The following is a 23,866-nucleotide window of genomic DNA, read 5'->3' on the forward strand; positions in this document are numbered from 1 at the left end:
GACGGGGTTATTGTGTAAGTACATTTGTGACATTGTTTGAATGGCACTGATTAATGAAAGTGTTTCTCATGTGTGAGAATTAGAGTGTATCACTGGTTTGAAGTGTTTATGTGAGAGTTTGAACAAAGCATATTTGTGATGTTTATGAAAGTTACAGACAAATGTTGGCTGGTTCCTTGGTTCAGTTTAGTCTGAGTATCGTGTTGGATACATCGCTGCTTGTTGCACTTGACTCATTGCTGTGTACAAGTTCATATATTAATAGTGTTTTATGCACAGAAATATTTTGATGAGCAGTAACTGCGTCATGTGAAAACTTATCTTTAAAAAACACTTTTGTTCATTTTGATTTTGATTTTCTGTCAGTTTGATCCTGATGATGTTTAATCTTTACTTTAGTGCTTGGTTCTCTCTTCTACGTTAATGCTGAAGGTGAGAAATGGTTCATTTTCTTTTCTTCACATTTATATAATATGTATAATTTTAATCTGATATTTCATGCACCATTTTAAATCACATTCTGTTCCTCTGTTTGTGCATCGTTTTATTTAAGATACTAAATGGGTTTATAAACAGTGAGTGAGTTAAATCCTGCAGATCTGTGCAGTCACTCTGTGGTTTTACTCAGAATATTAATTAACTGCTTTAATTTGTTTCATGAAAACACATCTTATTATTTTCAAGTCCAAATGTCACCAGGATGCAGTAAATCTTTTGACTCTTAACAGCAGCAATAAAAATCAGCTCAGCTTCAAAATGACTTTATGCTTCCATCAATCTCTAACTTGATGTGTTTATGTGAACAGTTCCCAATAAGCCCACCGTGATCCTCGAACCATCCTGGCCTCAGATACACAGCAGTGAGACAGTCACTGTCAGATGTGAAGGAAGTCAGTCGCTGTTTGTATGGAGAGAAGACAAGTTAATCAGACCTCGAACATCTGAATACAGAATCAGCAGAGCTACTGAGTCTGACAGTGGAGGATACAGCTGCTGCACCGTGAGTCTTTCAGTCTGCAGTGACATCATCACACTGACTGTATCATGTAAGTTGGACACATTTCATTGAGTCATATTGTTCTTTGTTTTAGTTTAGTAACAAAATCAGACAAAATCGTGACAAACATTAAACACAGATGTGATGATCTCAGTTTCTTCAGTACATGTGTAGTTTCCACCACTGCAGCTCAGAATTATGACACAATTATTTTGTTTTTATAATTTATTTGAAGTTGTGGATCAAACATGATCAATAAATACAGAATGAGCAGAGCTGCTGTCTGACGATGGAAATACAGATGCTGAAAAAAGAAAAGGCTGATCATCAACAGAGAAGAGTTCTGTTATCACATCACAGCCCTGGTTGGGGTCGGGGATAGCATATAGGGGTGGCTGTAGCTCAGGTGGCAGAGCAGGTCAGCCACTAATCAGAAAGTCGGTGGTTCGATCCCAGGCTGCATCCTGGCTGCATGCCAAATATCCTTGGGCAAGATACTAACCCCGTGTTTGCCTACTGGTGGTGGTCAGAGGGCCCGGTGGCGCCTGTGTCTGGCAGCCTCGCCTCTGTCAGTGCGCCCCAGGGCAGCTGTGGCTACAATGTAGCTTGTCATCACCAGTGTGTGAATGTGTGTGTGCATGGGTGAATGACTGACTGTAGTGTAAAGCGCTTTGGGGTCCTATGGACTAGAAAAGCGCTATACAAATGCAGGCCATTTACCATTTACAGTATGAAAAACATCTGTGTAAATTATGACTGATAAATGCTGCTGACTGTGCACTGGTTATGCATCTTTATGCATATATATTTATGTGATCATGATCCTTAAAACAAACATTTAAATAAAAAACAGATTAAAAAATCTGATAATAAGAGCGACCACAATCAACTGGCCTCAGATCAGCTAACAGTGTATAGTTCACCTGTCTCTGCATTTAGGAGTACAATTTGATGGCTGAGCATAAAAACAGTCTCACCTGATTCTTGATTCACTCTGATAAAGTTTTCATCATGTTATATACATCCAGTGTTAGCTCCTGGCTCTCTGGCTGGCTAACAGTTAGCTGAGATACCTGTGCTGTCCTCATGTGTGCTGCTGCCAGTTGTTGATTCTCATCAAATTTGCTTTGAAGACACTTTTTTGTTCTTGTGCTGTTGGTGCCTGTTTGCATCAAGTGTGATGATCACACTGAGATCAGGGACCGACCTACCTGAGAAACCTGAGATCTATTATTGAACTCCATCCACCTTCTTAACCCATCATCCAGGGTCGTGACCTATTAAGCACTTACTGAATTAAAAAAATACATAAATTGTAAATTAATAAAAATAAATTGGATTTTTTTTAAAATTACTATTGAGTTTTTATGTTGAAATCTTTATTTGTTATATAACAAAGTTTTTCCTGAAGCAACTGACAGTCTGATGTTTGTCTTTCCTGTAACATCAACAGCAAGTAAACCCAGAGCCACACTGACAGCACAAAGTTCAGTCATACCAGCAGGGGGCAGTGTGACACTGAGCTGCTCTGTGGAGGGCTCTGCTGGCTGGAAGTTTGACTGGTTCAGACGTGATTCACAGTTTTCTGGAGCTCAGAAAATAGGAGCTGGAACATCAGAGCACACGATCAGTATTTCAGAAGGAGGCATCTATTACTGCAGAGGAGGGAGAGGAGATCCAGTTTTCTCCACAGAGGACAGTGCTGCAGTTACAATTCAGAAACAAGGTGAGGGCTAAGTTTTGTGGTGAGATAACACAAATTAATGATTAAATGAAAGTAACACATTATAAATATGATTTTTTTCTTATTCCTTGTTGATTTTTTTTTCAGTTTAATATTTGTGTTTATTTGTTTGTTAGGGAAAGTTTGGGCTGCTGTGAAACTGCAGCACAGCTGGTCTCAGATATTCACTGGTGACACAATCACTCTCAGATGTGAGATTCAGGGAGGTGAAGGAAAGGTGTGGAAATATGAATGGACAGCACCCAACACAAACAGCCCTCCAACATCCAGTGAATACAGGATCAGCAGAGTTTCAGTGTCCCACAGTGGAGACTACAGATGTCGGGGTAGCAGTGACTATCTCTTAACAGGATGGAGTGATGCCTTCAGACTGACAGTTTCATGTGAGTTGGACCATGATTCATGCTGACATTTCATGTTTTCATGTTTACATCTGTCTTAACAGGAAAACTCCAACAATGATCCAGCTGTCTGCAGGCAGCTCAGGACAACAGTTTTTCTCACTGTGCAAACAGAAAGGAGAGACACCATGGAGGCTCTTAAATTATCAGCAATGTAAAGAGGAATGTACAGAGATGACAGTTTGATAAGAGAATGATAAATCAGTGAAATCTTTAGTTTGTTAAACAGTCTAATGTGTCACATACAGGTAGGGATGGGAATGGATAAGAATTTATTGATTCTCATTGGCTCCACTTTGAGAGTCGCCACCATCTCTAAGCAGAATATCAAAGACATTCATGCAGATTAATTAGAGGCTGTGAGGTCAAATGTTTGCATGTTGGAGGTATTTCCCCTCTTTGTTGGAATCAGTGTTGGGATCATTTCTCAAAAAAAGTAAAGCAAAAAAGTTCTTACACAAAACCAGCACAAAGAGACTTTAAATCGGTCGTCATGGTGATTCTACTGTAGAGGCATGAACAGGTAGAAACGGAGCTGCAGCCTGACTGCTCATCAGTTTCTTACCTGTTGAAATTCATCACTCTGGGTTATTGGCTAGCTTAGTGTTAGCGTACTGTCTGTGCAGGTACTTTGAAGAGCTGAAGTTGTGTTAACAGTTGATCACGTTGTTGTTTCTGTCCTGCAGCAGTCTCCACTTTACCATCGTTCCCATCCTTTGTGCAGTAACAATAAAAGTAATTTCTGAACCACCATTTTCCTCCTTTGATACAAACAGGAATCAGCTGATCGTAGCGACAGTGCAAGAACCAATAAACAGGATTAATAAGCAAGTGGACTAAACAGTCTAATGTGTCACATGCAGGGAAACTAATTAATCTTTGTGTTTGTAGATAAATTACTCTGTGAATGTTTAAAGTGTGATTAGTGCTGTAAGAAATGTATTCTTGATGATGATTTAATTTTTTCAATGGTTTTGTTTCTTCAACAGCAAGTAAACCCAGAGCCACACTGACAGCACAAAGTTCAATCCTACCAGCAGGGGGCAGTGTGACACTGAGCTGCTCTGTGGAGGGCTCTGCTGGCTGGAAGTTTGACTGGTTCAGACGTGATTCAGTCTCTTCTGAAGCTCAGCTCATGAGAGGAAATGAAGCAAACAGAGTTATTAGTGTCTCACAAGGAGGTCTGTACCACTGCAGAGGAGGGAGAGGAGATCCAGTTTACTACACAGAGGACAGCAGTGACGTCACTGTTGTGGAGACTTGTGAGTTTTAAACTTTCTGTTATTTAAGTTTCTCATGTGTTTCATAATAATAATAATAGATTGCATTTATATAGCGCTTTTCAAGGAACCCAAAGCGCTTTAAAATTCCAATATTCATTCACTCTCACACACTGGTGGAGGAAAGCTACAGTCGTAGCCACAGCTGCCCTGGGGCAGACTGACAGAAGTGAGGCTGTCATATCTTGCCATCGGCCCCTATGCGGTAGGGTAAAGTGTCTTGCCCAGGGACACAACAACCAGGACAGAGAGCCCAGGGATCGAACCGGCAACCTTCCAGTTAGAGATGTAAAACCCTCACTGAGGTTAAAATACCTGAGACTCTTTACTGTTTTATTTTTAGAAGTCAAAGAGCCTCTTAGATGAGAGGTGACACGTCTTCAAGAAAGTTAAAGAAGTTTAGTCACTTTCCTTCCAAACTTCTTAGACCACCATGAGCTGGATGACTGTGGTTCATACTGTTGCCTCACAAGAAGAAAGTTGTTGGTTTGAATCCACCAGCTGGACTGTTTGTGTGAAGTTTGCATCTTCTCCCTCTACTTATCTGACTTCTCCCCAGAGTCCAAAGTCATATATTATTATGTTAACTGGTGATTCCAATGATTGCCTGCAGGTGTGAATGTGAACATGAATGGTTGTCTGTCTCTCCATAACCTGTCTAGGTGATCTTTTACACAATGAAAGCTACTATAGGCTCCACCCACATTAGAGTCCAAAAGGACAGCAGAGCAGTGAATGCTTTAAGGTGTGGTAACTTTGTGATTGGCTAATCCCCTCCATATGAGAATAAGGTGTACCTCAGTTTCTCACTTCTCATTCTCAATATACAGTCCATAATATTAAGCCACAGAGCCATAAAAACAAGCTTTGGGTGAAAAAATGAAAAATAAAAATAAAAGTCCAACCTTGCTTTAAGAAAGTGGCCTGATGGGTCATGTATTCCGTGTATTCCGTGCCACAGGTTGAATGTAGGGGTGCAACGATACACAAAATTCACGGTTCGGTTCGATACTTTGGTTTCACGGTTTGATATTTTTTCGATACAAAAAAATGTTCATGCCTTTTTAATTTGTCATTTATTAAAATTATAAATATATATTTTAACTCAGAAGTACAGATTTAAAATTTAATGTTGCTGAAACAACAAAGTAATCAAAAAATATATATATATCTATATCTGATTGAGGAATCACTCATCTTTGGAAAAGAGAGTTTATTACAGAGAAATGGCTCTTTCCAAAATAAAAGCTATACTATACGCTTCTTCTGGGCTATATTCTCAGCAGCATATTAAACATATCAGGTCCCCATAAGGAGAATCATGTGCTAACGGCTGTCTAAATGACTCGGGTAAAGTTTGTAGCATGCGTGCTTGTTGTTTTTGTCTGCTTCCACTTGTCTTTGCACTAGGATGATGTCGGAGTAAATGTGCAGTCATATTCGTTGTGTTCCCACTAGTGCTGTCAGCGTTAATCTCGTTGAAATGACGTTAACGCCACAACACGGCAAATCTCCGTTAACGAGCCACTGCGGATCGCCCCGTGCGTGGGGCTGGATGGCCAACATGTTAACAAGCAAACTGCGCTAACGCAGTAGTTCCCACCCATGTAATTGAGCATTGCGTGGCATATCCAACATACTGTTTTACTTTTGTCCATGACGCGCTTACCTTCAGGGTCATACGTCACATGAAAACCAAAATAGTTCCAAACGCCAGATCTGAATGAGGGTGGGGGAGGTTCAATTTGCCATGTTGCAACGAGCGCTTAACTTCTGTCTCGCTAGCTTGCCCTGCGCTCAGTGAATCTGCGTTCGACTGCTCCGCCTAGGCTGCACTGTCGAGCGCAGATCCACTGAGCGCAGTGCAAGCTAGCAAGACAGAAGCTAAGCTCAACACAGACAGCATCGTCAGAAGGAAAGTTGATAAAATAAATTAAAAATTTTGTATTGTTCGATACATATGCGTACCGAACCGAAAGCACTGTATCGAACGGTTCAATATCGATACGAGTATCGTTGCACCCCTAGTTGAATGTTGTGGTGAAGACAGGGACCACCTCTCTCTGCGTATGTGCGAAGCAGCGAGTGAGAGTAACATCTGCAGGAGGAAGTTTACAGAGTGAGAAAAAAAAAAGTGTGTTTATAGCAGCAGCTACTGCAGCCAGAGAGAGTCTGACAGGCCCAGCTGTGAGCCACATGTTAGTATCCAGCTGTTCACTGTGTTCACCGCCTCCAGAGGAAGAAAGTGTGCTGCTGTAACCTTCCCACGCCTCTCTCCATCTCTGCACTTTGCCATAAGTTGACCCAGAGCAGAAAGCTAGTTAGCAGCTACGAGCCAAACTCAGAACACTGAGCATCAGCCAGAGGTCTCCGTGGGTCAGAGCCGTGGATTTGGAGATAAACCTGCCGTTCTGACACTCACGTCAACACGACAAAGTCTGCTTTCCACAAGGAAACAAATATCTCTTGAAAGTGTTACAAATGTGCACGACATGATCAACAAGCAATGATTTGTACACATTTGTTTCACACTGGGACTTGAAAGCAGCTCACATTTGTAGATCTGTGTGAAGCTGGCAGTTAAATTAGACTCAAAACCCCACGTGGGCACGAGACGTGATCTGTGCGTGTCAGGTGATTCGTCCACATGTATTTAAGCTGTTGTGAGCTGTGTATTATCACCAGATATGCTGTTATTGTGCAATAAATATCTTTATGTTTTCGACCCTGAGCTGATGTATTTTATACTCAGGGCTGCCCGTGGCTGCATGAAAACAACAGAAGATGATCGCTCATTGAAACGGACTGAAGACATAATTATATACAAATAGTTTTCATGATTATTCTTCTTATTTTACAATTATTGGACCACAGCTACATTTTATTTACTTATTCTGAACTCAAACAGACCTGCAGAATGATGCTTTATTTAAAGTAGGCCTGCACAGGCCTGTGCTGTTTTTCTCCTCTTTAAAAAGTTCTTAAAAGGTAAAAAAGCTCTTCTTATTATTAAGACATCTTGTATTGTATTAAGTATATTTATTATCATCTCTGAATTATGGACGATGAATTTTAAAGAAAGAAATCTGAAAAACAATCTGGACGTTAAAATTTGTGCCTCAATGATCAGCAGTTACTCAGGTTTGTGTCGACACATTTGTACAATAGTTTGTGTGAACTGGAGACCTGAAAAGTTGCACACAAATCACTGCACACATCTGTAAATCTTACTTTCTGCTTGTGAATCATATTATACACAGTTGCACCACTTTCAAGGTAAATTTGTTGCCATAAAAACAAGGATATACTGTCCACCTTCACTCCCTGTCTCTGTAGCTGTAAGTGGTTCTTCAAAGGGAAAATGCAGCTGTTAGCTGTAATGTTAGGATTTGTAGATCACTTTATAAATGTGGAGTGTGTGGAGAACAGGCTGTGTGAGTCAGATACACCGGTGGGCCACCACACACGTGTACCACACGGTAAATAAACGTAAACACTGATTTTTAAATCCAACTTCAGTTACAGTCAAAATGTCACCAGGATGCAGTAAATCTTTCTCCTCTGAACAACAGCAAAAACAAAATCAGGCTTCAAAATGACTTCATGTTTCTATTTGTGTCTAACTGGATATTTTTCTGTGAACAGTTCCCAGTAAGCCCACTGTGACCCTGCAGCCATCCTTGACTCAGATATACAGCGGTGAGACAGTCACTGTCAGATGTGAGATTCAGGGAGGTGAAGGAGCTCAGTGGACGTATGAATGGAGAGCAGCCAAGTTAAACACACCTCCAACATCCAATGAATACAGAATCATCAGAGCTACTGAGTCTGACAGTGGAGGATACAGCTGCCGGGGCAGGAGGGACTATTTCTTCTCAGAGTGGAGTGATATCATCACACTGACTGTATCATGTAAGATCTTTCATCCAGATTATTTCAAATTACTTATTGTGTTAATCTAACCTTTAATTGGGACAATCAGTCGTCTGCTTATTAAATAAAATCACAAATCAGATGTTAATTATTTTTTATTCTAGTAGACTTTCAAACATGATAACAGACAGTTTTTGTTTATATTTCAAAACTGATCATTTAACCATTTGTGGACAGGCTGCAGTCTTCAGTGTCCACGAACAGCATGTTTAACTGTCTGACTGGATACTTTGTAGCATCGTGAGCTCAGAACATTCCTTCCGCTAACAATTAGCAAAGCTAGCTGGCCAGCAACAGCAAGCAAAGCATCAACACTGATCATTTTATTAAGGATGAAAGAATTTAGACCATTTTTAACTCTCAGTGATGCCACATGTGTTCTTTTGAATTTGGGACCTGAAGCTGAGTTTTAATCCAGATTACTGAGGATTCTGACTGTGGTAGCCGTGATGCTCCGACAATCCATCAAGCGGTGTAGCTTTTACAAAAGTTGTACTAAAACATTTTTTGACTGATGAGCACCACGTACCACATAAAACCGGTTCGAGGTCAGTAAGCACAACTACAATTCATAAATAAAGCGCACCGGATTATAAGGTGCACTGTCGATTTTTGAGAAAATTAAAGGATTTTAAGTGTGCCTTACAGTCCAAAAAATTCCGTACTTGGAGACAGAAAAACAAGGTATTTTAAAACTTTACTTACAGTGTAGAGCACTAACATTGCTGCTTGTGAGTTGAAATTCATGCTGGGATACCTGGCTGCCCCACGTCCACAGTACCATCAGTTCATAGCAGCGATTTTCTAATATCGATCTGTCCTGACTTACTGTGCATGGTAACCAATCAGATGTTAGACAAGAGGCAGCGCTAAACAAGATCCTCCAAAACTGACATTTGGACTCCATCTTTTTTTTTAGTTGAATAAAACTCAACAGACTCCCACGTGGTCTCATTTTATTGGAGTCTGTCAGCCTCTCTGATTTTTTAGTTTTTCTATGTCGATCAGTTGTTTACATCATTGGAAATTAAATTATAGGATTATAGAAAACTACCTAAACTTGAACCATGTCAGTGATGACTGATGGTCACGGTGCTCTCACAATAACAGACACCATTCAGTTTAGTGTCACTTTTGACTGTTATTAAAGGAAAATGCAGAGAGCACAAAAAACATCTAAAAGTAATTTGTTTGTGCAGCATTCGTCTTTGAATAGTGAAGCTGTAGTGCAGTTTTGTATGAAGACACTCAGTCTAATGCAGGGTCAGCAACCTTTTACACCCAAAGAGCCATTTGGACGCAATTTCCACGCAAAAAGAAAACACTGGGAGCCGCAAATACTTTTTGACATCTAAAATGAAGATAACACTGTATATATTGTTTTTTTACCTTTATGCTTTGTGTGAACAACTAAGGTGTGTTGCTTATGAAATCCATGAAGTGCTACAGAGAAACTTACATGTTATTTATGTAATGAACACATTTTGAACTCTTAAAGAAATATAACAAAAGGAAAGACACCCAGCTGAACTAAAATGATCCGTGTAGCAAACAGAAACTGTGGTGAGCCGCCAGCCTTATATCACCTTTGGGCTTTTGGAGCCTTGACCTGACTTTTAAAAAATAATTGGAAAAAAAGCACTTTGCTGCTAAAAGATGAAAAATAGATATTTGCAAAATTCTGCCTAAATATGTATTTTACCTGGTTAATCTGTGTGACGGGGCGTGGTCTGAAGCGCTGCTGCAGGGGAGGCGGACGCACCTGAGCGGCACCCGCAATCACGCCTCGCAGTCTTAACGTCTGTGCTCTCTATGCTGTTGTTGGTGTGTGTCGGGCTGTGAGCTGAAAAGCTACAGCCGGCTGTATGCGTACAGCAACCGTGTGTGAAAAGTGGTCAATAAAGAGATGCTGAAAAGCGTGTTCATGGAAACATCGTCGGGTCTGCCGTGGTATGTTTACAATGGGACTTCTGCTCCTGAACCTCTGCGCACAGCGTCTGCAGATCGGGGCTGTACGAAGTCACTTTCATCTTTACGCAGGACTGTAAGCTGTCATCTGTGAGGCGTGAGCGGTGTTTGTTTTTAACATAGTTCACGGAGGAGAACAGCTGCTGACATAATGTGGATCCGAAGATCCATAATTGGCCTACCTGGGGTTGAAAGTCTCGATAAATGCATGTCGTTTCAGCGGGTATGACGCTTATTTTGAGCGATGAAAAAATAATAGAATAGAATTGTATTTTTATATTTTAAGATCACAATAATCTTCCAATTTAGAACTACAAGTTAAAAAAGAACTAAATAAATAAATTACACTTCAGCTAAATACTTCTAATTTATTTTCCCAAACCACGCGGAGCCACACTGTAAGACTAAAGAGGCGCATGTTGCCGACCCCTGGTCTAATGTGTCACATGCAGGCAAATACTTTTTGTTTGGTGCTAGAAGCTAAATGACTGAGTGAATGTGTAAAGTCTGATCATTTCTATAACAAAGTTCTTCCTGAAGCAAGTGACAATCTGATAAACTTTTTCCTGTAAACGCAACAGCAAGTAAACCCAGAGCCACACTGACAGCACAAAGTTCAGTCATACCAGCAGGGGGCAGTGTGACACTGAGCTGCTCTGTGGAGGGCTCTGCTGGCTGGAAGTTTGACTGGTTCAGACGTGATTCAGAGTTTTCTGGAGCTCAGAAAATAGGAGCTGGAACATCAGAGCACACGATCAGTATTTCAGAAGGAGGCGTCTATTACTGCAGAGGAGGGAGAGGAGATCCAGTTTTCTCCACAGAGGACAGTGCTGCAGTTACAATTCAGGAACAAGGTGAGGGTGAAATTTTGTTGTGAGATAACACAAATTAATGATTATATGAAAGTAACACATTATAAATATGATTTTGTTTTTATTCCTTGTTGATTTTTTTTTCAGTTTAATATTTGTGTTTATTTGTTTGTTAGGGAAAGTTTGGGCTGCTGTGAAACTGCAGCACAGCTGGTCTCAGATATTCACTGGTGACACAATCACTCTCAGATGTGAGATTCAGGGAGGTGAAGGAAAGGTGTGGAAATATGAATGGACAGCACCCAACACAAACAGCCCTCCAACATCCAGTGAATACAGGATCAGCAGAGTTTCAGTGTCCCACAGTGGAGACTACAGATGTCGGGGTAGCAGTGACTATCTCTTAACAGGATGGAGTGATGCCTTCAGACTGACAGTTTCATGTGAGTTGGACCATGATTCATGCTGACATTTAATGTTTTCATGTTTATATCTGTCTTAACAGGAAAACTCCAACAATGATCCAGCTGTCTGCAGGCAGCTCAGGACAACAGTTTTTCTCACTGTGCAAACAGAAAGGAGAGACACCATGGAGGCTCTTAAATTATCAGCAATTTAAAGAGGAATGTACAGAGATGACAGTTTGATAAGAGAATGATAAATCAGTGAAATCTTTAGTTTGTTAAACAGTCTAATGTGTCACATGCAGGTAGGGATGGGAATGGATAAGAATTTATTGATTCTCATTGGCTCCAGTTTGAGAGTCGCCACCATCTCTAAGCAGAATATCAAAGACATTCATGCAGATTAATTAGAGGCTGTGAGGTCAAATGTTTGCATGTTGGAGGTATTTCCCCTCTTTGTTGGAATCAGTGTTGGGATCATTTCTCAAAAAAAGTAAAGCAAAAAAGTTCTTACACAAAACCAGCACAAAGAGACTTTAAATTGGTCGTCATGGTGATTCTACTGTAGAGGCATGAACAGGTAGAAACGGAGCTGCAGCCTGACTGCTCATCAGTTTCTTACCTGTTGAAATTCATCACTCTGGGTTATTGGCTAGCTTAGTGTTAGCGTACTGTCCGTGCAGGTACTGTGAAGAGCTGAAGTTGTGTTAACAGTTGATCACGTTAATGCAGTTGTTTCTGTCCTGCAGCAGTGTCCACTTTACCATCGTTCCCATCCTTTGTGCAGTAACAATAAAAGTAATTTCTGCACCACCATTTTACTCCTTTGACACAAACAGGAATCAGCTGATCGTAGCGAGAGTGCAAGAACCAATAAACAGGATTAATAAGCAAGTGGACTAAACAGTCTAATGTGTCACATGCAGGGAAACTAATTAATCTTTGTGTTTGTAGATAAATTACTCTGTGAATCTTTAAAGTGTGATTAGTGCTGTAAGAAATGTATTCTTTATGATGATTTAATTTTGTGGTTTTGTTTCTTCAACAGCAAATAAACCCAGAGCCACACTGAGAGCACAAAGTTCAGTCATACCAGCAGGGGGCAGTGTGACACTGAGCTGCTCTGTGGAGGGCTCTGCTGGCTGGAAGTTTGACTGGTTCAGACGTGATTCAGTCTCTTTTAAAGCTCAGCTCATGAGAGGAAATGAAGCAAACAGAGTTATTAGTGTCTCACAAGGAGGTCTGTACCACTGCAGAGGAGGGAGAGGAGATCCAGTTTACTACACAGAGGACAGCAGTGACGTCACAGTTACAGAAACTCGTGAGTTTAATTATTTTATTTCTACCAGACTAAGAGGTCATATAGCTGTGAGTTTATTAACCCTTAGATGAATTTTCTGTTCATTAAGATTACTTGGAAATGTGGGAAAATAGAAACATTTATTTAGTTTTGTTCTTGATTTAAGTCCAAAATTGTGAGACTAAGGACTCACCCTCACAGAGAATGTGTTCTCCAAAAAAACATCAACAAAACGATTCAGACCTTTAAAAAATGTGTTTTAGCTACACAAGTTCAAATTCCAAAGAAAAATGAGACCTTGCAATGAAAAGTTTCAGATTTTGTTTTAATAACAGACAACAAAACAAATGTTTCTGTGTTACAGTGTTGATGTAAATACCAGCCGTACCTGCAGGTGTAAACATGAGACTGTGCTGTAACAATGTAAACACTGTATATGAGAGTTGTGTTGGATCTGATTGTTCAGCGTTCAGCATGGTGATGGCTGAGGGATCAAAGCTGTTCCTTAGTTTGTTAGTTCTTGTCTTTATGGCTCTGAAATGTCTGCCTGAAGGTAGACGTTCACACAGTGCATGACCTGGGTGAGATGGATCCTGAAGGGTTTTCTTCGTGTTCCTGAGACTGCGGGAGCTGTGCAGTTCTTCAAGTGAGGGCAAAGGATGGCCGACTATCCTCTGGGTGACCTGTATAACCCTGTGGAGCTATTTCCTCTGTGCTACTGTGCAGCTGTGCTATACAGTTCTTCATGTAGCACAGTATGCTATCAAAAACCAGCTACAGGTCAGGGTGTTTGAAAATATCTCAGTGCATCCTGATGAAGCCGTCCTGCCTGTGGCCTGGTTTTGACTGTCTTTGTGCTGATTGTAGCAATTTTACAAAGTGGGATGTGGCCGTGATCAAAAACAGTTATCAGTGGTCAGACTGGCCCGAGGTGTGGTTTAACCCTGTAGCCTGTTGGAGGTTTATTTTTTTCACTCACGTTACTCTCATGTTTTAAACAGCAGAATTTTTATGTTTCTATTTGTCTCTAACTGGATATTTTCCTGTGAACAGTTCCCAGTAAGCCCACTGTGACCCTGCAGCCATCCTGGACTCAGATATACAGCGGTGAGACAGTCACTGTCAGATGTGAGATTCAGGGAGGTGAAGGAGCTCAGTGGACGTATGAATGGAGAGCAGCCAAGTTAAACACACCTCCAACATCCAATGAATACAGAATCATCAGAGCTACTGAGTCTGACAGTGGAGGATACAGCTGCCGGGGCAGAAGGGACTATTTCTTCTCAGAGTGGAGTGATATCATCACACTGACTGTATCATGTAAGATCTTTCATCCAGAGTATCTAAATAAGGAAAAAGCACTTCTTCTTTCTTACAGCTTTATAACTGTCTTTCATGTTGGTCAGTAAAATGTTTAGTTTTTATTCCAACAACAAAAACCTGAACAGCAGCTTTTTATTCACAGTGAAGAGAACAAAACATATGAGAGTAACTTCTCTGCTGTGCAGCTCTAATACATGAAAGATGAAATGCAGAACAAATGCTGGATCTGTCTCAGCTGCTCCACCACATCCACTAAGAAACATTAAATCCACTGATTGTTCCTCATGTGTGTTTTTAACTTAGAAATGCAGCAAATTAAATATGAAAGATTACTGTTGTGTTTGTGTGACAGTTGTACAGTTTGTTGCAGCTTCACCATTAAAGTTATGTGATATTTATTATTTCCATATTTCCACCAAGTTATTTCAACTGGTTTGATTCAGTCATTGACTTTTGTTCTTTTTTCTAAACTGAACTGCAGATAAACCAAAGGCCAAACTAAGAGCTGATAACACAGCTGTTCCAGTAGGGGGCAGTGTGACCCTGACCTGCTCTGTGAGCCCATCATCATCATCTGGATGGAAATACTACTGGTACAGAGATGAGAAATCCTCTGAAGCCCTGACCACACAAGATGCAGTTTTCCACTCAAATGGACAAATCAGTGTCTCACAGGAAGGACTCTACAGGTGCAGAGGAGGAAGAGGAAACCCAGTTTACTACACAGAGGACAGCCAGTCAGTCAGGATTGGGAAAACTGGTCAGTTTAACATGAGGTCAGATAAATTCCTGATTAAGGAGGAAGATGAAGAAAAAAAAAACTTCAACATTTTTGACATTCACGTGTTTTTATTGTACTTTCTTGAACAGTAACAGCCTCAAACTGGCCTGTTGTGACTCTGTATCCAAACTGGTCTGAGATATACAGAGGAGAGACGATCACTGTCAGATGTGAGATCCACGGAGGAGACACTGAGTGGGATTATGAGTGGGAAACAAACAGCAGGATAAAAGCTCCAAATCAAAATGAATACAGGATTAGATCTGCTTCATCATCCAACAGTGGAAACTATCGCTGTAAGGGCAGAATGAAAAGTTCACAGCATGAAACAACAGAGTGGAGTGATTCAGTCACACTGACAGTTTCTGACAGTAAGTAGAGTCATAGTTCATTTAACCTGGAAATAGAAACAGTTTGTAAAAATATGTTTTTATTAGTACATGTTGAGATATTTGACATGTTTAGATAGTCTCACTCTGAAAGTTCATCATAAATATTTGTGAGTCAACATTTTAGTGACATTGAATTCAGAGTTAAGAGACGAAAGATTGAGAGAAAATCTTTGTTGAACAGATGAACCCCGTCCTGTCCTCACTGTGTCTCCATCATGGCTGAGTCCTGGAGCCTCAGTAACTCTGAACTGTGAGGTTGAACATCCGTCTGCAGGATGGAGCTTCTACTGGTATAAAGCTGTTCCTGATCTATCAGAGAAATCCTCCAGTTATGAGCTGCTACCTGATGGCAGTGGGACTGCACAGGACTCCTACATCATTCATGGACAGACACACACAGCAGGATATGTGTGCAGAGCTGGAAGAGGAGACCCAGAGTATCACACTGATCACAGTCGACCAAAGTTTGTCTGGTCTGCAGGTCAGTTTGATTCGGTTTATCCTCTCAATAAACCAATTTTATTTCTTAACTTTTGTTCACCAATTTTTCACCAAAATTCAGCTCATTGAAATTCAATAATGACAATTAAATGTTTGTGTATATTGAATATTTCCAAATCTCTCTATGATCAAACTGAAATTCTTTGTTTCTTTTTATTATTTTTGCACTTTCATAATGTGACAATATGAAAACAGCGCATATTACATTTTAAATGTTTTCTCTTTGCAATAAGTATTTTTAATTTGGATGTTTAAACTCATTTTATTATTTATGCTTGTTATTTTTTTACATAAGATTTTGATAAACAAAGAATATTTTCACTGTGATATTTTGAATGCTAACATCTGTGAGCTTTGTTGTTTCCAGATGTTCATTCAGCAGCGTCTCTCACAGTGAGTCCTGACAGAGTGCAACACTTCACCTCTGACTCTGTCTCACTGACCTGTGAGGGAAACTTCACTGAGTGGAGAGTGAGGAAGTTCTCTGAGGACGGCCGACTCTCTGACTGTAGGAGAATGACTGGATCCACATGTGACATCAACACATCAGAGTCAGATACTGCAGTGTACTGGTGTGAGTCTGGATCAGGAGAGTTCAGCAGTGCAGTCAACATCACTGTACAGAGTATGTTATTATACATTTACTTCTTGGATTTGAATCATTTAGACATCAAATGTATGTGTGTATGTGTATTTCTCCCATTATTTTTTTTGTGGCATACAGTATTTGTACCGTAGTTTTTAAGTGCACAAGATCAGATCTTCATGATGAACATTTGTACAATCTGTTCTTATTATTGTTTGACAGCTCTTTCTCAAAGTGTGCACCAGCTGATGTGACTGAAACAATTGTGTGTGATTGTGTCACAGATGATGGTAATGGTCCTATCCTGGTGAGTCCTGTTCATCCTGTGACTGAGGGAGCTTCTGTTAGTCTGAGCTGCAGTTTGAGAACACAAAAAATACTTTCCAATGTGTTTTTCTATCACAATGACAAACTTATTGAAAATGATCCCCGAGGGGAGCTGAAGATCTCTGCAGTGTCAAAGTCTGATGAAGGTTTCTACAAGTGTCAGTACTCAGGAAGAGAGTCAGCACAGAGCTGGATGTCAGTTAAAGGTGAGCAGGATCAAAACATTTGATGGATTTTTATAAATGAGTTTTGTTTTAAGGCTTGAAGTCACCTCGCTTTATTTTCTGAGAACTTTCCTAAAATGATTTTATGAATTATAAAGTATAATTAAACTTTATTGTTTGTTGTCACAGTAACTGTGTCAGGAGCTGACAGCTCTTCATCTCCTGTGTGGTTGATTGTTCGACTGGTTTGTGGAGTCTCTCTCATTATTATTCTCCTGCTCTTGTTGTATCGCTGCACAACAACCAACAGTGAGACCTTTTCCTTTACTTAACACAAACTCTTTATCCTTCAAAGACGCAAATCCATCATGAGGTTCATTTAAAAGCAAAAGTCTTATTCTACATTTTTAATAAAGGTGCTGTTAATGAGCAGATGTTTAATCAACACCATCAGCAGCAAGTGTACTCCTCTCTTCTTGCTGGTTAGTTTTTCATCCAGTTATAATATTTTGCTGCTGTTTGCAACAAGACTGTACTTATTAAATCTGCTGCAGCTTTTAATATAAATATTATTTTCAATAATATTTGTTTTTTAAAATAGCATCACAGACATGAGGTGACTGATTTTCTCTGACCTGCAGGTGATCATTGTGGCTATGAGATAATCAGAAGGTCTGAAAACTCTGAAAATGGTAAAGTATAAACTTTCATTAATATTGAGCTTGTGGACGCTGGATGATTATATAATAACTTTGTTTAACATTGAAGTCCATGCGTCCAACTATTTTCTTACACTTGGGACCAGGTCGTGGGGGCAGCATCCTAAACAGAGAGGCCACATCCTCCAGCTTGTCTGGGGGAACACCAAGGCTTCCCCACACCAGCCGAGAGATATAATCTCTTCAGCATTTCCTCTTTTTGCCCCAGGGTCTCCTCACAGTGGGACATGCCTGAAAAACATCACACATGAGGCATCCTTGTCAGATGCCTGAACCACCTCAAATGTGGTTCTACTCTGAGCCCCTCCCACATGGCCAAACACCTAATGCTATCTCTAAAGGAGAAGCAAGCCAAACTTTGAAGTAAGCTTATTTCCACTGCTTATATCCACGATCTCGTTCTTTGGGGTCACTAACCCAGAGCTTGTGACCATAAGTGAGGGTAGAGATGTAAACTGAGAGCTTCACTTTTACGGTCAGTTCTCTCTTCATCTTGACGTACCGGTACAGTGGACGTAGCACCAATCTACTCCCCTCTCCTCCTGCGAGTGGTGGGCCTATAGGAGGGTGGACCCATGTCCTTTTTTTGGGCTATGCCCAGCTGGGCCCCATGGACCAATGCCTGGCCACCAGGTGCTTGCTCTTAGGCACCCTCCCCAGACGTTGCTTCATGGCGGGACCCCATTAACCCTTTCAAGGGCAGAGTGAACTGTTCCTTTCATTCAGGTTTTTTTTTTTTATTATTCTTTGTCTGGTCCTGGGTGAGGGACCGGATAAAATTTGCCATGGGAGACCCTACCAGGAGGCCCCCCCTCCAACAACAACACAGCCCCTGGGATCCATGGGACACACAAACCCCTCCAACATAATAATGTTGAGATTCACGGAAGGGAACATTAACATCAGTAAGATTATTATTTCATTGCTGCCAATGTCGCATCTGTGATTCAGCTCAAAGTCATTAACAAGACAAGTGAGTGCACAAAATGTGAGATTTTAAATGCAAAATGTACATTGGTAATTATTCTCACTGATAATAAATGCATTTAAGCAGAGAACAGAAGGTGTTTGTTTTGAAATGCTTTCATTTGATCACCTCAACAGGGCAACGTGGTGACGCAGAGGAGAGCTCTGACTACAATAATGTCAATCTGTCAGGGTGCTGGGTCGTTGACCAAAGATTCTGAGGCTATTTTGCTTTTGTGAGTCTCTCTGTGAAAGTGTGAAGATGGTCTAAGTTTAAGTTTATACAGTTTAAGCAGGAGTTTAGTTCTTTCTATGTTTCTGAGTTTTCTTGATTTCCAGTTTATGGTTTGTTGTCTGTGAGGTTCCACTTGTGTGTTTGTCTCATCCCTGTGTCGCTTGTGAGAGTCTGTCGTGTCATCCATGTCTCTGCTCACTCGCCCTCCGTGTGTCTTAGTTGTGTCAATGTGTTTTGTCTTCTCCTTGTGTTTCGTCTTTTGTCTCTCTGTTTGTTTATCCCTGTTTCTGCATCAAGCTCATGTGTTCATGTCCTTCCTGTTTTATTTTGACAGCATTTCATCCCGTGTTCAGTGTGTTTGGTTTGGCTTCCCTGTCTCGTTATATTTAATTCATCAGAGCTGTTTTCCCAATGTGTTTCCACTGATCACCCTCTTGTGTATATATTGGCTGTATCCCAATTCAGGGTCTGCAGCCTTAAAGTACGCATTTCAAGGCCGATTACGTCACAGCGGCGCGCCGAAGGCTGTCCCAATTCAAAGGCTGCTCGAAATGCGGCCCTGAAATGCGTCCTTCATTTCCCTGAATTTTAAGGCTGTGGCAGTGTAGACTTTGTGGCCCAACATATCCCAGAATGCATAGCGCGTGATGGGTGTGGATAAATTTGCAGAAAAAAACGGCGGATGAGGGGCGGCCGAAGAGTACACTTTAAGTACTGAATATTATGTCACTTATTTATTTGCAAATGTTTAATAACGAAGAACATTAAACATTACTGTTGGCCACATGTCGGCAAAGTTATGTGACATTAGTGACGTTTGTACTAACTTGGTTTCAAAGCCTTTACTTTAAAATATACGCCGTTCAATAGCTGAGCTTAATCTTACAGAGAATGATCAAAGCTCATGTAGAAACAAACAAATGAACAAAAGATTTTCTCCTTCATTTCTGTCAAACAAAGCTGTGACACGTTTCCAGTGGTTAGTATCGTGGTTGCTAGGCAACCTGGGCAGCGCAACGGAGGCTTTTTTTTTTTAAACTTTATTGACAAACAACAGTATCAGCGCAACGGAGGCTAGAACGTCCCATTACACAAGCCTCGCACTTCCGGCCTTAGCGGTCTTTGAGTACACGGCCCTTGAGGATCGTTGAGGCTGCGTACTTTAAGGCTGCAGACCCTGAACTGGGATACAGCCATAGTGTCTGTTGTCAGTGCATCTGCTAATCCTTATGTCTCCATGTTCTCTCAATCCTTCAAAGGTATTCCCAGTGTTCCAGGTTTCCTGTTACTTTAAGTTTCAGCTTTCCCAGTTTGTTTGTTTTTTCTCAGTCAGTTCTTTGTTTATTTTTGGTTAACCTGATTTGCTTCATGTTTGTTTCCAGCCATGAAAAACGTTTTTTTGTTAAAATTTTGATTTTGTCTGCATTTGGGTCCTTACAAAGAGCCAAAGAGTCTGCAGCTACAGATTGTGACAAAATCCAAATTCAGCCACAGCTCTAAAGTCTTAACAGCAGCTCTTTAGCTGTTTTTTCTGTTTCTGTTTAAAGTCTCTTAAATACTTGAAGTCGCTTTGAGTGACAAGGAGAAGGTTTTGAATTCAAAGCAATGATCCTGATAGCCTGAGTTTATATTTCCTCACTTCGCTCAGTGTGTTTCACTTGTTTCTCTCCCATTAGATAGTAACTTTAATGGACTTTAATGTACTGCAGATCTGTTTTTGTCTTTTTAATTGTTTCTTGTATTTGTAATATATTATAAATGTCTTTCTGTGAAGCACTTTGCAACTTTGTTAATAAAAGTGTGACATAAATAAAGTGTGTTGTTGTTGTTGTGTGTCAGACTGAGAGTACATGTTACAGCTGTTCAGTGTTGTGCATGAATCCACTGAAAGAGAGCTTTTATTTAAAGGCACTCATTGTCATTTAAAACAGCTTCAAACCCTCCAAAATGAACTAAAGCTATAAACATGATGGGAAGTAACAACTGCTGTGACGTTATGCTCAGCAGCCTTTTTACTGTGTAGCAGTTTTTCCAGTTTTCTCTGGGAGGTCTGGCCCGTACTTTCATGTACTACCAATTTATTTTGACAGTGTCAGTCTCATGTTCACCAAAGCCATGAAAACTCTGTGTATGACATATAAATCTTGATTTTCTATTTCTATTTTATCTATGTTATTACACTGTAGATTCTTTATTATCTGTTTAATAAAGTGAGCTGGTAAAAATCAAATTGCTTTTAAACTACTTAAAATATAGTTTCTAACTTTCTCTTCTGCTTCATGATTTTTTTTATGCACTGAAATTAAAGGAGCCACATAGAGAAGAGGAAACACAGCCTGTGGTTTGAGCCACAAGTCTTCCTTTCAGCAGATTTATGATTGATTCATGTTCTCATCAAACTTCACACAGCAGAGAGGAAACAAGGAGTTCAGACAAGGAGCACAGCGGGAATTTCATGAGCAATTGTTTTCCTGATTGTTGATTTATGATCTGCTCATTTATTATGAAAGAACCATCAAATTTATTGTTTAATTTAAGTTCTCATATTTTACTTTTTAGAGGCAAATTCATTTTCATATTAATGATATCATTTTCTGTGTGTGCTCCATATGTGCTGTACTGTTCTTGAATCACAGGTGTAGGTGATTCTGTGTGGAGTTTGCATCTGTGTGGGTTTCCTCCATGAACTCCAGCTTCCTAACAGCTCATCCAGGCTGGAGAAACTGATCAGGAAGGCTGGCTCTGTGGTCGGCATGAAGCTGGACACTCTGGTGTCAGTGGCAGAGAAAAGGACACTAAAAAAACTGCTGGACATTATGAACAATGCTGGGCATCCTCTGCACACGGCCATTAACAACCAGAAGAGTCTGTTCAGTGACAGGTTGCTTCTCCCCAAGACAAGAACTAACAGACTTAAAAACTCCTTTGTCCCACACGCCATCAGACTGTTTAACTCCTCTCTGGAGGGGAGAGGGAGGGGAAACAGGAGGACAAAGGAGGGGGGAACAATTAAGCTGTAGTGCCTCTTCACCTCACTGTGCAATACCTTTTGTGCAATACTTTTGTTAATAGTCAATGGTGCAATAGACCTCAATACTTGAAATGTGCAATTCACTTGTATTTTTATTTTTATTCCTATTTATTCTATTTATCCCCTTCGTATATTTTATTTATATATGTCTTTGTGTTTATATGTGTGTGTGTGTTTATATATATAATATTCTGTAACTGTAACTTCTGTCGGTGCTGTGCTTTTGGAAACCGAATTTCCCAGAGGAACCCACCCGAGGGATTAATAAAGTTCTATCTTATCTTATCTTATCTTATCTTAGCTGTTCTTATCATTATTTATCATATGTTCATTTAGTTATTCTGTTTTCACTTCATTGCTCCCCGAAATCTTTCTAATAGAACATTTGAAGTCATCTATTCTCCACATCAGAGAGACATCAGTGTTCAAGGTCGGTCCTGTGACGGGCTTTAAGTGTCAGTGTGGATATAAAGTTATAGCTCCTTGTCCCATATTTCCCATGTCAAACTCTGAACACAGCTTCCAAGTCCAATCACTGGACTGTGCTTACAGCTGGTGGCCAATAGAGGGAGACATTAATCCATTTATAATTTATTGTAAGGAATGAGAAGATGTTGATATGACTGAAGAACAGAGAGAACAGAGGAATGATGATATTGACTTTGGACCCTATCATGAAATAATCAGGCCCTGGATGGATGTCATAGTGATCAAAGCATTTACATTAACAAACTTTAAAAATACAGTTTCATTAATAAAGTTTTATTGGACTCAAATAAATAGTAATCATGTGCAGATTGATTCAAATATTGATAATTTTGATACCAGCATTTGTATCAATGTTGATCAATACGAGTGTAATGAGCTTGATACTTCAGTTTCTGTTCTCCTGTGTGCACCGCTGCAGTTTCATCAAAGAGGCAACCTGGCTGTCTGTGTAAATGCTGCTGCTTTCAGGTGTCACAGAGCAGCCACAGTTTGCTTCTCCTCTCTTGTGTTTTATGTTTTACTGTCACCTGACTCAGCAGTGCCAGTAAAACAAGTAAGCAAACGTGCTCAGCTAACCAGGACCATCCAGCAACCCAGTAAGTAAAGAATATCTATGTAGATAACTGTGAAAATAGTGATAATTCAGTTCTATTACTTTAATTTATAGTGGAAATGGCTCATTCTTACTTTAGCCAACTCCTAAAGTCTCAATTATGCTAAAACCTTGATATAATACATTTATCTAACTGAAACATTTAAATGAAAACAATTACAGGAATTGAAACAAATATACCAAACATAGTATGACTCAGATTTGATTCAATATAATTACCCTGTTGTGCTAAATGTGAAAAAGATACTGTCTGATTACTGTAGTTAAAATACTATTAGATGTGCTAGATTATTGTTTTTATTTCTGTCCCAGGTTTGAACTAATTAATAATCCAAAGGACAAAAGAAAACACTTAAAGGTCATGAAAATTCAGTCAGAATTAGCAATCTGATGATGGAGCTTAATTATTAAAAAGTATTGGCACTGGTATCAGTCTTGTATTTTACTTGAAATCAGATTAATATCAAATCTTGCATTATTACACACGTCTAGAAATAGTGAAATATTAAATTTATTTACCTTAAAATTTCAGCACCATGGACAGCGCACAAGGTTCTCACTGCTGTGCTTTCTAACATGTGACTGTTTGTCGTGGTGGACCTGCACAAATTTAGCTGCATGCACATATAGATCTCTCTTTTACATTTATGGGCATAGGTTAATAATTTCTGTTAAAAAGAAAAATGCAACAATTTACTGTTGTACTGTTTCTAGGGTCCCTGTCCCTGGTTATATGTGTATTCTCTGAGTGTATTCTCTTTGCAGCATTTCACTGCAACAGTGTATGTATATTTGCATTAAATCTCAAGAGAATCTGTCACTCTCTCTACCCACAAAACCAGATCTGAATATATTTTTCTTTGTGTAACTTCAGACAGTCAGATCCTTGTCATTCTCCCC

At 40.0% G+C, this 23,866-nt stretch overlaps 2 protein-coding genes across 2 annotated transcripts in view; both read left to right on the plus strand.

The window, feature by feature from the left end:
• LOC113018964 (obscurin-like) overlaps positions 1-20,647 on the plus strand; it is a 76,001-nt gene extending 55,354 nt beyond the window's left edge. The window contains exon 24 of the mRNA XM_080295383.1: positions 18,960-20,647. The gene's annotated coding sequence lies outside the window, so the exon portion shown is untranslated. The remainder of the gene's footprint in view (positions 1-18,959) is intronic.
• LOC113018950 (Fc receptor-like protein 5) lies at positions 690-20,647 on the plus strand. Its single transcript, XM_080295386.1, has 13 exons — positions 690-705; positions 807-1,046; positions 2,858-3,124; positions 4,132-4,404; positions 8,068-8,334; positions 13,893-14,159; positions 15,517-15,816; positions 16,204-16,461; positions 16,707-16,955; positions 17,103-17,222; positions 17,330-17,395; positions 17,555-17,605; positions 18,737-20,647. Exons 1-13 carry the CDS (start codon positions 690-692, stop codon positions 18,817-18,819), a joined length of 2,457 nt encoding a protein of 818 aa, XP_080151512.1. The 3' UTR covers positions 18,820-20,647.
• Positions 20,648-23,866: the final 3,219 nt, after the last annotated feature.

The sequence above is a fragment of the Astatotilapia calliptera genome, chromosome 3 (assembly GCF_964374335.1).
Source record: "Astatotilapia calliptera chromosome 3, fAstCal68.1, whole genome shotgun sequence".
Taxonomy (NCBI): domain Eukaryota; kingdom Metazoa; phylum Chordata; class Actinopteri; order Cichliformes; family Cichlidae; genus Astatotilapia; species Astatotilapia calliptera.